The 14492-nt window shown below is 42.5% G+C and overlaps 1 protein-coding gene across 1 annotated transcript in view; it reads left to right on the top strand.

Annotated features, from left to right (window-relative positions):
* LOC128641850 (CREB-binding protein-like) overlaps positions 1-14492 on the top strand; it is a 170997-nt gene that overhangs the window by 121563 nt on the left and 34942 nt on the right. Inside the window, 7 exon segments of the mRNA XM_053694412.1 lie at positions 2029-2153; positions 2313-2492; positions 2584-3012; positions 3365-3529; positions 3914-4100; positions 4217-4335; positions 5075-5314. Coding sequence (XP_053550387.1) covers positions 2029-2153; positions 2313-2492; positions 2584-3012; positions 3365-3529; positions 3914-4100; positions 4217-4335; positions 5075-5314 — 1445 coding nt within the window.

Here is a 14492-nt window from a genome sequence, read left to right as displayed (position 1 = left end):
GCAGCTGATACTGCTTGCATACCTTCTCAAAGCCCCTAAGAAAAACATCCAAGTCAGTGTCTCTTTCCAACATTGGAAAATACTCCAGACGGGGCCTCTCTGTTGCGGTTTCCCCGCGTTCACTGGTTTGGGGAGACAGGCTGGTTCTATTCCTCTGCATATCCAGCTCATGTCTCCGTTGAGCATCCTTTTCCTCCCTCTCTCTTTCTCTTTCTCTTTCTGCAGCCTCTCTCTCTTCTTTTCTTTCTCTCACTGCAGCCTCTCTCGCGGCAGCCTCCCTCTCTTCTTTTCTTTCTCTCTCAGCTGCTTCTTGAAACTTGAGGATCAATTCCATTCTCAGTTTAGGATCAGCATCCCCCAAGTACCTGAGTGCTGTTTGTAGCTCAGACTCCTTTTCACTCACAGGGGTAACAGCAGTAGGTATCATCTCCTGGGTTACCAGTTCCACAGTAACCCTTTCTGTGCCTGTTTCCTGCTCTGCTGGCAGGCCATCTGAATGCTGCAGTTCCTGGACCAACTGATCCTTTGTTTTGCCAAAAGTTGCAATGGCTCTCCCCTGACAAATTAGCTCCAGGGATTCTTTCGGCATCTTTCTATATTCTTCCATAATGAGAGTAGCAACAAACAAACAAGAGGAAGGGGAAAAGAAACTGCTTCTTTGCACTGCAATGTGTATATATATATATATATATATAATTAGGCACTGAGTTCTGTCTTTGGGAAATTGCACAAAAACATGCAATTTCTTTTAATGCTATCCAAATAGCACCAAAAAACTCTAAATATCCCCACCGCTGCCAGCCAGTTTGTGACGAATCACGCCTTCTCAGCGTCACAATAGAGGGGTGTGGGCATGAAGGGGTTAATGGCACACAGCTCTGGTTCCCTTATCCTTGCAACTCTGCAAAAGGACCTTTAAAAGAGACACCACATTAACCAAATCTGACCCACACTGCTCTAATAATTTCCCTGCTGCCACCACCAAAACTTTTAAATTAAAGGGGAGTTCTGGGGAACCCCTAAAAACTCACACTATTTATTACTTAGGTAACGTGCCTTTAACCTTGTCTCAACAGGAGTGTGATTTCAGATATCAGAGTCCAAAGACAGAATTAGATTTTCTATGTGTTTAATAACAAAAATATCAACACAGGTTACACAGTGCAAAATTACACAGATATTCAAAAACAACATACAATTACAAATGCAAAGTTACAGTTCTTTAAAAACAAAATTGGACCTGAAAATAATTACACAATACCTTACTTATTATCAAATTCCTTTAGGTATGTGGAGAGCTGCCATCTGATGTTAGTCTCTTGGTCCCAAGGCAGTTCTGACTAAAAAAGTCCTGCTGTTGCAAACCTAAACTTAGCTTTCCTTTGTCTTGTCAAAGACAACGCCCGGGTTATAATTTACAACGAGTGTGGCCAATAAAAACAAGTCTTAGCTACCACTATCAATTTCCAAGGGGAGGAGCGTTCGCATTCCTTTACACACATTTAACAGCACTAGGCTGAGGAGGGGGGGAGAAAGTCTCAGCTTACAGCTTTCTGAGAGCAGACTTCACACACACAGCAAAAAAGCAATTCACCTTAACCTCTTCCACGCTGAGGACACAATACCACCTCTGCTGAGTAGCCAATCCATGTATCAACTACTCCACATGATTGTATCATGACACCCTCTTTATCTATAAGCCTAACAAGCTTAACATTCGCTACATGTAGTATTTTATACTTCATGACTGAAAGTCTACTTTATTTGTTGCACTTGTAAATCCTAGCGTTTCAAAAACGCTAGTATTTACCATCACTTTAACGCATACCGTATACATTAATTACTAGCACAAATTATTCTAATTACTGGTAAGGGAAATATTTTATCAAAATACACATTTAGTCTAATATGTAAATGTGAAATGATACAGCAGAGAGGCCCCTTTGCGTTTGATCTATAGGTATGTAGTACAAGAGCTTGTTGCTTTATTAGACTGGCTAACAATCTTGTTTTCATTTGGATGACTAGGAATAAACCAGTTTAACTCTATGCCTATTGGGAATGTGCAAATGCCTTCAACGCCAATGGGACCCCGTGCAGCTTCCCCTCTTAACCATCCCACCCAAATGAACAACATGAGCTCTGTACCAGCTGTAAGTAGTACTCTATTTGAGATTATGTATATTTTGATTGCAATAAACAAAAATAAAGTATTCAAAGGAGATAATTGAATGCCAAATATGCTTCGTCTTACCTTTAACTATAATTTAGGAGTAATTTGTTTTTTATCTAATACATTTAATTCTCCGTAGATGGCAATGTCTCCGTCACGTATGTCCCAACCCCAGAGCATGATGGGATCGCATACAAACAATCTGATGGGTCCTGCACAGACTCAAAGCCCGTTTTTGCAGCAGGGCCAGTTCACATCAAGCTCTGGAGCTCTTGGAGTTACACTTGGACAGACGGGAGCAGCAGCTGCAGTGTCACAGGTGATAGTCATTACTGTGTGTTCCAGTTATAGAAGTGAGTAGTGTGTTGTAGAATGTCCCTCTCATGAAGGCAATGCTTGTTTTTCCCCAGCAGGGACAGGTGCCCGCTGCATCTTTACCCATTAGCAACTCTATGAACCTGCTGGGGCCGCAGACAGGTCAACTTTCACGTCCAGCTCTTTCCCAGTCTCCTCTCCTCCAGACCCCACCTTCTATCACTACTTCTGCAGCTGGCATGCCACCTGTACAGCACCCACCTCCTACAGGCATGACCCCTCCACAGCCAGCAGCACCAGCCCAACCATCCACTCCTCTTCCGCCAGCCGGCCAGACTCCTGCTCCAACACCTGGCTCAGTCCCAAATTCCATGCAGACGCAGAGCACACCAACAGTGCAGACAGCAGCACAGGCTCAGCTCACTCCACAGCCTCCAACGCCTGTCCTCAATCAATCCGTGCCCACACCTCAACCTGCACCAATGCAACCACCATCTGTGCATGCTCCTGCCCCTAGCACTCCGGTGAGTACGCTTGATGAGGAAAGATGCTCCTTAATTTTTCCGGCATTGTAGTTGATGATTGGGGGAGGGGAGACCTTTATCAAAATAAGTCTTTACTATTTTTGGATCTTTACATTGCATTGATATATTCACCACTTTTTCTCAGAGGCTCAATGATTTTCTTCCTAGTCTCAAAAGCTTTTTTCCCTCTTTCTTCTCGGTTCTAGTGTTAATATATTTAAACTGGTTTGAATAACTACATTACAGGCAATCTGTTTCTATTCATAATTGTATTTACTTTCTTGGGTCTCACATTTTTGGACAATGTTTAAATAACTATTTGCAGTCCTCTTACATCTACTATCTGCCTCAGTTATCTCAGGCAGCTGGAAGTGTTGAAAACAGAGTCCCCACCCCTGCATCTGTGGCCAGCACCGAAAATCAGCCAGCCCCTGATCATCCCATGCTGGACATAAAGCAAGAGGTAAAAAACGAAGAACCAGAAGCTTGTGAAAATCCAGTGGAGCCAAAAACCGAGGTGAGTAGACTTAACCTTACCTATTAGAACACATTGACTATTATAAGATACTATGCAGAAAGGGAATATTAAATACATTTTGTTCACTAAGAGGCTTGAGTCAAATAGTGTAATGGCAAAGTTATGTTTGAAAATGTATTGTCAGAGTAAGAACTTCAATGCATTTTGTATGTCATATTGTTAAATATATGGATAGTGAAGTAATTTTATTGGTTCATATCTAGTGTTTTATTCAGTCAGGAGATGCAGTAAATCAAGTTACTGAACTCTTAAGTGTCAAGCGTGGACATCTGCTGGTTATGTTGTGTCCATCTTTGGCCCATGTGCTATGCAATTATCAGGAAATTGGCTTGTTATTAGTGCTTCCATATTCTCTTTCAGCAGCCTGCAGAAGAGGAGCTCCCTTCACAAGTGAAGGAAGCTCCGGTGGAAGGTCCTGAAGTGAAGTCTGAACCAATGGAGGTGGAGGATAAGAAGCCTGAAGTGAAATTAGAGGTCAAAGAGGAGGAGGACAATGCTAACAGCAATTCCTCCTCGCAGTCAACCTCTCCATCTCAACCACGAAAGAAAAGTGAGTATGTTTTGTTCTCTACCTCCCATATTTAGGTATTGATGAGTTATGTGCCAGTGGGCATTTGTTTAACCAGCTTACCCTTCTAACATGCCAACTGATATATTCTGTTGCAGTCTTCAAGCCAGAAGAGCTTCGACAAGCGTTAATGCCTACCCTTGAAGCTTTGTATCGTCAAGATCCAGAGTCTTTACCATTCAGGCAGCCTGTTGATCCTCACCTTCTAGGGATTCCAGTAAGTAACCAGGCAATGTATTTAGTTCCAGAATTGTCTTCTGAGCTGTTCAATAAAACTCTCTTCATAGTGCAACCTTCAGTAGTTGCTAATAATGGAAGTTGTATATGTTTCAATACTGTACACAAATGGGAATATAGATTGTTGTAGCTGAAATAATGACTGTATAAATGGCAGGAAAAATAGGTGATAAATACGAATACTTCTAAAATAACCAAGCATAAAGGGACAAAACAAAATTGTTTAAAAATATAGATAATGCCTTTACTACCCGTTCCCTAGCTTTACCTGACCAACATTGTTATATTAATATACTTTATAATGTTTAATAAACCTCTAAATTTTTTTCTAAGCCACTAAAGACTCTTATCTCATACATTTTTATTAGCTTTTCACAGCAAGACACTGCTAGTTCATGTGTGCCCTATAGAAAACGTTGTGATCACTCCCATGGAATTGTGCAGCAACCAGCAATAATTGGCTAAAATGCAAGTCTGTAAATATCCCTGAGATAAAGGGGGCTATCTGCAGAGGCTTTAGATACAAGGTAATCACAGAGGTAAAAAGTATATTAATGTAACAGTGTTGATTATACAAAACTGGGGAATGGGTAATAAAGGAATTATCTTTTTTTTTTTTTTTTAAACAATAAATATGTTAATTATTGACTAGACTAGATAGACCTACAAAGGGTGAGTTGCAATATTCACTATATAAAAAAAAATCTTTTCACTTGTAGGATTACTTTGACATAGTAAAAAATCCAATGGACCTTTCCACCATCAAGCGAAAGCTGGACACTGGGCAATATCAGGAACCCTGGCAATATGTGGATGATGTCTGGCTGATGTTTAACAACGCCTGGCTGTACAATCGCAAAACCTCGCGAGTCTACAAGTACTGTACAAAGCTGGCTGAGGTCTTCGAGCAGGAGATTGATCCAGTCATGCAGTCCCTGGGCTACTGCTGTGGGCGCAAGGTACTAGCGACACGTTTATAGTATCTCAATAAGTGTTTTATCTTTTATTTAATTGAAGGCATTTCAGAATGATGCTTTGAATGGCAGTTGTATTAGTTTTTCTCATGCATATAAAAGAGGAGGATTTTAAACATATTGTAAATTAAAGGGACACATTTAAATTTTTTAATGTGTTCCCATTGATTTACTTTACCTGTTGGAGTGTATTAACTTGTTTACAAATAACTTTACTTTTATTTCCATCTTAATATGAGGAGAGTCCACGGCTTCATTCCTTAATTGTGGGAAATACTGAACCTGGTCACCAGGAGGCGGCAAAGACACCCCAGCCAAAGACTTAAATACCTCCCCCACTCCCCTCATCCCCCAGTCATTCTTTGCCTTTCGTCACAGGAGGTTGGCAGAGAAGTGTCAGAAGATACAGAGTAGTTCCTTGTGGAGGGTAGTACTCTTCAAAATGGGACTGGAGTTTTTAGTAGACTTGTCAGCCTCTCAGTGAGAGCATTAGCGAATGTTAGTCTGGAGATGCAGGGAGAGTCTTTCTGCAATCCCATCCAGACTCTTAACAACTCGTATTAACAACTCCTAAGCAATCAGTGTTGACGAGTTTCACTGCCTGCTTCTATCACTCAAGTCCATGTCAGGAGCAATGCTACAAGACTGTCGAACTTGAGAGGCTGTTTTTCTGTTCCACGGCATAAATTCCGGTAAGATTGTTTCATTTTTTTTACACATTTAATAACGCAAGAAGGCAGGGTCACAGTGTGACTCCTTTTATCTGAATGGAATTGAGGGTTAATGTCTCCGGAAGGGGATTATTGAACAGGAGGGATTAATCACATATTTTTAATATTGTGTTTATGCTGAGATGTGGCTCAGGCAGATGTTGGAACGTACAGATTTTACTTTCACTTTGGAGCGCTGTGCAGCCAGTTAGGCTTGGCGTGCTTTTAGTGGTGCAGGGGTGGTCCTGCATGGCGCACCATGTGACCGGGTGTGGTCACAGTGATTCTCTTCTTCCTGACCGTGCGGTTTCTGGAGACGAAGCGGTTTCTCTCTTGCGCCTGGGTCATAGGAGGTGGTGCGTGCCCCAGCCATTGGGGGTACAAAGGTGTAATTTATCTTTATCTTTAGTCCTTTTTATAAGCACAAGCTATGGAGGACTGATACGTTAGAGGGTGCTCCCTCTTAACCTAAAGCTAATACCTGTCTATATTGTGAGGAGGCCATGGTAGACCCCCGCCTGCTCAATTATGTTCCACATGCCTTGATAAAGTAATCTTATCAAAGAAAGCTAATATGTTAAGTACTACTGAGCCTTCTAACTCCTGATGAGTCTCCGTCCCGTGAGGTGCGCATCCTGCATTCATCTCCTAATACACATGCAGCTTCCCGTAGCACTCCTATTCCTCCATCTGGAGGGGCCCTTTTACAGCACAGTTACAGCAGTGTCTGCGGCCTTTAATGATTTACCTCTCACTGCTAAGCGCAAGCAAAAGGTTAAATATCCAGGGGACATCTACTAGCTTATTGGATTTATCTGATACAAGATTATCCAATAACGAAGATTCCTTTGATACTTCAGAGGATGCTCTTTCTCTGTCGGAATCTGCTGCCTCTAAGCCTCCAGCTGCGGAGGAACCAGACTTTAGATTTACGATTGAACACTTACGCTTTCTGCTCAAGAAGGTGTTGGCTACTTTAGAGGTTCCAGGACCTAAATTACCTGAGGAACCTTGAATTCTTAGATAATGTCTAAGAGGACAGTGTTGTACCACAGACTTTCCCGTTTCCCGTAAAGATGGCGAACATTATTAAGAATGAATGGGAAAGACTCAGTCCTTCTTTTTCCCCTTCTTTCTTTAAGACATTGTTCCCGGTTCCGGACTCTCAGTTTTAGTTGTGGGGTTCCATCCCTAAGGCAGACGGTGCTATCTCAACGCTTGCTAAACGCACTACTATCCCACTTGAGGATAGTTCTCTGTTTAAAGAGCCCATGGATAAGAAGCTGGAAACTCTAAAAGAAATGTTTCAGCATACAGGATATTTGTTCCAACCAGCAGCGGCTGTTGTTGCGGGAGCGGCTACCTACTGGTGCGACTCCTTATCTGAGTTGATCGAGGTGGAGGGTCCCCTCAACACAATCCTGAAAAGAATTAGGGCCTTAAGGGTAGCTAATTCTTTTATTTGTGATGCAAATATGCAGATTATTCGCCTGAACGCCAAGACTTGAGGTTTTTCTGTACTAGCCTGTAGGGCACTCTGGCTGAAATCTTGGTGTGCGGACATGACTTTGAAGTCTTGACTTCTTTCCCTCCCATTCAAGGTAATGGTTCTTTCTTTTGCAAGATGTACCGAGTCCACAGATTCATCCTAACTTGTGGGATATTGTCCTTCCTGACAGGAAGTAGCAAAGAGAGCACCACAGCAGAGCTGTCTATATAGCTCCCCCCGTAACTCCACCCCCCCAGTCATTCTCTTTGCTGGCTCTAAGCAGGAAGGGTAAAGAGAAGAGGTGTTAAACTGTAGTTTTTATTTTAGCTTCAATCAAGAGTTTATTTTAAATGGTACCGGCGTTGTACTATTTGCTCTCAGGCAGGACATAGATGAATATTTCTGCCTGGAGGATGATCTTAGCATTTGTAACTAAGGTCCACTGCTGTTCCCACATGAGCTGAGGAGTACAGGAAAACTTAAGTGTGAGGAAAGGTTCTTGCTATACAGCAATGAGGTATGTTCAGTCATTTGTCTGCAGCGACTGTTAGCTGACAGTATCCCCTTTAGGGGAAGGGTAAGCAGTAATCCTAGGGTTAAGAGGTTTTACTAGCTTGCATAAAGGGCTTATTTTGTTTATTTAATTTGGGCACTCAGTTTGTATGTGAAACTGGAACGACAAACGTTTGGGTGTTCTGGGAGTAACGTTCTTTATTGTGACTTTCTCCAACATAGGTGTGTCCGGTCCACGGCGTCATCCTTACTTGTGGGATATTCTCCTCCCCAACAGGAAATGGCAAAGAGCCCAGCAAAGCTGGCCATATAGTCCCTCCTAGGCTCCGCCTACCCCAGTCATTCTCTTTGCCGTTGCACAGGCAACATCTCCACGGAGATGGCTTAGAGTTTTTTGGTGTTTAAATGTAGTTTTTGTTCTTCAATCAAGAGTTTGTTATTTTAAAATAGTGCTGGTATGTACTATTTACTCTGGAACAGAAAAGAGATGAAGATTTCTGTTTGTAAGAGGAAAATGATTTTAGCAACCGTTACTAAAATCGATGGCTGTTTCCACACAGGACTGTTGAGATGAAGTAACTTCAGTTGAGGGAAACAGTGGGCAGACTTTGCTGCTTGAGGTATGACACATTTCTAACAAGACTTGGTAATGCTGGAAGCTGTCATTTTCCCTATGGGAACCGGTAAGCCATTTTCTTAGTTTAAGTAAAAGAATAAAGGGCTTCATTAGGGCTTAAAAAACTGGTAGACATTTTTCTGGGCTAAAACGATTACTTTACTAAGTATATTTGGCAGATTATTACTTTTAATAGTTGTTAAATCTTGGGGATTGTTTTAATAAAAACGGCAGGCACTGTATTGGACACCTTTTTCACTGGGGGCCTTTTCTAGTCATAGACAGAGCCTCATTTTCGCGCCTCTAATGCGCAGTTGTTTTTGGAAAGCATGGCATGCAGATGCATGTGTGAGGAGCTAAGAACCACTGAAAAAGCTTATAGAAGGCGTCATTTGGTATCGTATTCCCCTCTGGGCTTGGTTGGGTCTCAGCAAAGCAGATACCTGGGACTGTATAGGGGTTAAATGTAAATTCCGTTATTTTAAGGGTTAAAGCTTTCAAATTTGGTGTGCAATACTTTTAAGGCTTTAAGTTACTGTGGTGAAATTTTGGTGAATTTTGAACAATTCCTTCATACTTTTTCACATATTCAGTAATAAAGTGTGTTCAGTTTAAAATTTAAAGGGACAGTAACGGTTTTATTGTAAAACGTTTTTTGTGCTTTGTTGACAAGTTTAAACCTGTTTAACATGCCTGAACCATCAGATAACGATGTTCTATATGTATGAAAGCCAATGTGTCTCCCCTTTTAAATATATGTGATATATTTGTGTCATAATGTCCAAACAAAGTAGGGATAATAATGCCATAGATATGATATTGCCCAAGATGATTCCTCTAATGAGGGGAGTAAGCATGGTACTGCATCATCCCCTTCTGTGTCTACACCAGTTTTGCCCACACAAGAGGCCCCTAGTACATCTAGTGCGCCAATACTTATTACCATACAACACTTAATGGCTGTAATGGATAATTCTATTGCATGCATTTTTTCCAAAATGCCTACTTATCAGAGAAAGCGTGATTGCTCTGTTTTAAACACTGAAGAGCAAGAGGACGCTGATGATAACTGTTCTGACATACCCTCACACCTATCTGAAGGGGCCAGGAGGGAGGTTTTGTCTGAGGGAGAAATTTCAGATTCAGGGAAAATTTCTCAACAAGCAGAACCTGATATTGTAACTTTTAAATTTAAATTAGAACATCTCCACGCACTACTTAAGGAGGTATTATCTACTCTGGATGATTGTGACAATTTGGTAATTCCAGAGAAATTAGGTAAGATGGACAAGTTCCTAGAGGTTCCGGTGCCCCCCGATGTTTTTCCTATACCCAAGCGGGTGGCGGACATAGTAAATAAGGAGTGGGAAAGGCCCGGCATACCTTTTGTCCTCCCCCTATATTTAAGAAATTATTTCCTATAGTCGACCCCAGAAAGGACTTATGGCATACAGTCCCCAAGGTCGAGGGGGCGGTTTCTACTCTAAACAAACGCACTTCTATTCCTATAGAAGATAGTTGTGCTTTCAAGATCCTATGGATTTAAGGTTAGAGGGTTTGCTTAAAAAGATGTTTGTTCAGCAAGGTTACCTTCTACAACCAATTTCATGCATTGTTCCTGTCACTACAGCTGCGTGTTTCTGGTTCGAAGAACTAGAAAAGTCGCTCAATAAAGAATCTTCGTACGAGGAGGTTTTGGACAGAGTTCAAGCTTTTAAATTGGCTAACTCTTTTATTTTAGATGCCGCTTTGCAATTAGCTAGATTAGCGGCGAATAATTCAGGGTTTGCTATCGTGGCGCGCAGAGCGCTTTTGCTTAACATCCCTTTCAAGGGTAAAACACTGTTTGGCCCTGACTTGAAAGAGATTATTTCAGACATCACTGGGGGAAAGGGCCACACCCTTCCTCTGGATAGGTCTTTTAAGGCTAAAAATAAACCAAATTTTCGTCCCTTTCGCAGAAACGGACCAGCCTCAAATTCTACACCCTCTAAGCAAGAGGGTAATACTTCTCAAACCAAGCCAGCCTGGAGGCCGATGCAAGGCTGGAACAAGGGTAAGCAGGCCAAGTCACCTGCCACTGCTACCAAAACAGCATGAAGTGTTGGCCCCTGATCTGGGACCGGATCTGGTGGGGGGCAGACTTTCTCTCTTTGCTCAGGCTTGGGCAAGAGATGTTCAGGATCCTTGGGCGCTAGAAATAGTTTCTCAAGGTTATCTCCTGGAATTCAGGGAACTACCCCCAAGGGGAAGGTTCCACAGGTCTCAATTATCTTCGAACAGGCATTCTTACACTGTGTAGAAGACCTGTTAAGCATGGGAGTGATTCATCCTGTTCCATTAGGAGAACAAGGGATGGGTTTTTACTCCAACCTGTTCATAATTCCCAAAAAAGAGGGAACATTCAGACCAATTTTAGATCTCAAGATTCTAAACAAGTTTCTAAGGGTTTCATCGTTCAAAATGGAAACCATTCGAACGATCCTTCCTACCATCCAGGAAGGTCAATTCATGACCACGGTGGACTTAAAGGATGCGTACCTACGTATTCCTATCCACAAGGAACATTTTCGGTTCCTGAGGTTCGCCTTTCTGGACAAGCATTACCAGTTTGTGGCACTTCCATTCGGATTAGCCACTGCTCCAAGGATTTTCACAAAGGTACTAGGGTCCCTTCTAGCGGTGCTAAGACCAAGGGGCATTGCAGTAGTACCTTACTTGGACGACATCCTGATTCAAGTGTCGTCTCTGTCAAAAGCAAGGGCTCATACGGACATTGTCCTAGCTTTTCTCAGATCTCACAGGTGGAAAGTGAACATAGAAAAAAGTTCTCTGTCCCCGTCAACAAGAGTTCCCTTCTTGGGAACAATAATAGTTTCCTTAGAAATGAAGGTTTTTCTGACAGAGGCCAGAAAATCAAAACTTCTAAGCTCTTGTCAGGTACTTCATTCTGTTCTTCTTCCTTCCATAGCGCAGTGCATGGAAGTAATAGGTTTGATGGTTGCGGCAAGGGACATAGTTCCTTTTGCACGAATTCATCTAAGACCATTACACCTGTGCATGCTCAGACAGTGGAATGGGGATTATACAGACTTGTCTCAGACGATACAAGTAGATCAAATAACCAGAGATTCACTCCGTTGGTGGCTGACCCTGGACAACCTGTCACAGGGAATGAGCTTCCGCAGACCAGAGTAGGTCATTGTCACGACCGACGCCAGTCTGGTGGGCTGGGGCGCGGTCTGGGAACCCCTGAAAGCTCAGGGTCTATGGTCTCGGGAAGAATCTCTTCTCCCGATAAACATTCTGGAACTGAGAGCGATATTCAATGCTCTCAAGGCTTGGCCTTGACTAGCAAAGGCCAAATTCATAAGGTTTCAATCAGACATCATGACGACTGTTACATATATCAACCATCAGGGGGAAACAAGGAGTTCCCTGGCGATGGAGGAGCATCCGGGGGAGTGGGAACTCCATCTGGAAATCTTTGCCCAAATAACTCAATTATGGGGCATTCCAGACATGGTTCTGATGGCCTCTCGTCAGAACTTCAAGGTCCCTTGTTACGGGTCCAAATCCAGGGATCCCAAGGCGACTCTATTGGATACAATAGTAGCACCTTGGATCTTCAACCTAGCTTATGTATTCCCACCGTTTCCTCTCATTCCCAGGCTGGTAGGCAGGATCAATCTGGAGAGGGCTTCGGTGATCTTGATAGTTCCTGTGTGGCCACGCAGGACTTGGTATGCAGACCTGGTGAATGTGTCATCGGCTCCACCATGGAAGCTACCTTTGAGACAGGACCTTCTTATTCAGGGTCCATTCGAACATCCGAATCTGGTTTTCCTCCAACTGACTGCTTGGAGTTTGAACGCTTGATTTTATCAAAGCGTGGGTTTTCAGATTCTGTAATAGATACTCTTATTCAGGCTAGAAAGCCTGTAACTAGAAAAATTTACCATAATATATGGAAAAAATATATCTGTTGGTGTGAATCTAAAGGATTCCCATGGAACAAGATAAAAATTCCTAAGATTCTTTCCTTTCTACAAGAAGGTTTGAAGAAAGGATTTTCTGCAAGTACAGATCTCTGCTTTATCTGTTTTACTTCACAAAAGGCTGGCAGCTGTGCCAGACGTTTCAGCGTTTGTTCAGGCTCTGGTTAGAATCAAGCCTGTTTACAGACCTTTGACTCTTCCCTGGAGTCTTAATCTAGTTCTTTCAGTTCTTCAAGGGGTTCCGTTTGGACCCTTACATTCCGTAGATATTAAGTTATTATCTTGGAAAGTTTTGTTTTAGGTTGCAATTTCTTCCGCTAGAAGAGTTTCTGAGTTATCTGCTCTGCAGTGTTCTCCGCCCTATCTGGTCCATGCAGATAAGGTGGTTTTACGTACTGAGCCTGGTTTTCTTCCGAAGGTTGTTTCCAACAAAAATATTAACCAGGAGATAGTTGTACCTTCTTTGTGTCCGAATCCAGTTTCATAGAAGGAACGTTTGTTACACAATTTGGACGTTGTCCGTGCTCTAAAATTCTATTTAGAGGCTACTGAAGATTTTAGACAAACATCTTCTTTGTTTGTTGTTTATTCTGGTTAAAGGAGAGGTAAAAAAGCAACTTCTACCTCTCTTTCCTTTCGGTTTAAAAGCATCATCAGATTGGCTTTTGAGACTGCCGGACGGCAGCCTCCTGAAAGTATCACAGCTCACTCCACTAGGGCTGTGGCTTCCACATGGGCCTTCAAGAATGAGGTTCCTGTTGACCAAATTTTTTTTAAATTATATACTTTTGCTTCTTCGGAGGCTATTTTTGGGAGAAAGGTTTTGCAAGCCGTGGTGCCTTCCGTTTGGGTGACCTGATTTGCTCCCTCCCTTCATCCGTGTCCTAAAGCTTTGGTATTGGTTCCCACAAGTAAGGATGACGCCGTGGACCGGACACACCTATGTTGGAGAAAACAGAATTTATGCTTACCTGATAAATTACTTTCTCCAACGGTGTGTCCGGTCCACGGCCCGCCCTGGTTTTTTAATCAGGTCTGATGAATTATTTTCTCTAACTACAGTCACCACGTTACCATATGGTTTCTCCTATATATATTTCCTCCTGTCCGTCGGTCGAATGACTGGGGTAGGCGGAGCCTAGGAGGGACTATATGGCCAGCTTTGCTGGGCTCTTTGCCATTTCCTGTTGGGGAGGAGAATATCCCACAAGTAAGGATGACGCCGTGGACCGGACACACCGTTGGAGAAAGTAATTTATCAGGTAAACATAAATTCTGTTTTTGCAGAGGGTTCATTTGGCTTATATTGGGGTTATTATAACCGACATGGCTTCAGGCGAGGTTTTTTTGGATTTGGGTAGGCCCCAGCCACATCGAGTGTGGTGGGCGGGGCCTATTTCGCGCCTCTGTTGCGCATTTAGTTCTACTGGCAAGCAGCAAGAAACTACTCCTGAGGCCCTGATATTCATCCTGATGGCCTAATTGAAGCTTTAAAACCTTTCTGTCGTTCCCTAAGAGCAGGTAGGGTCACAGCAGAGCTGTGGCAAGGTGCTAATAGGGGTTTAAACCGGTTTTAGACATTTTGTGATCCGGTTTTGTTAATTGGGGGTGCATTGCTTGTTTACTTGGGGTGCAATCCTCCTAAAGCTTAATAAGTACACTGTAAAAATTTCAGAAAATTTGAAGCTATTTTAACCTGTTTTGCAGTTTGTGTATGCCTTTTTTTCTCTTAAAGGCACAGTACCGTTTTTTGAAAATTGTGTTTTTTTCATTTAACTAAAGTGTTTTCCAAGCTTGCTTGTCTCATTACTAGCCTGTTTAACATGTCTGACATTGA

The sequence above is a fragment of the Bombina bombina genome, chromosome 11 (assembly GCF_027579735.1).
Source record: "Bombina bombina isolate aBomBom1 chromosome 11, aBomBom1.pri, whole genome shotgun sequence".
In the NCBI taxonomy this organism is placed as follows: Eukaryota; Metazoa; Chordata; class Amphibia; order Anura; family Bombinatoridae; genus Bombina; species Bombina bombina.
Note: the sequence above shows the minus strand (reverse complement) of the source record. Positions and strands in the feature narration are given on the sequence as shown.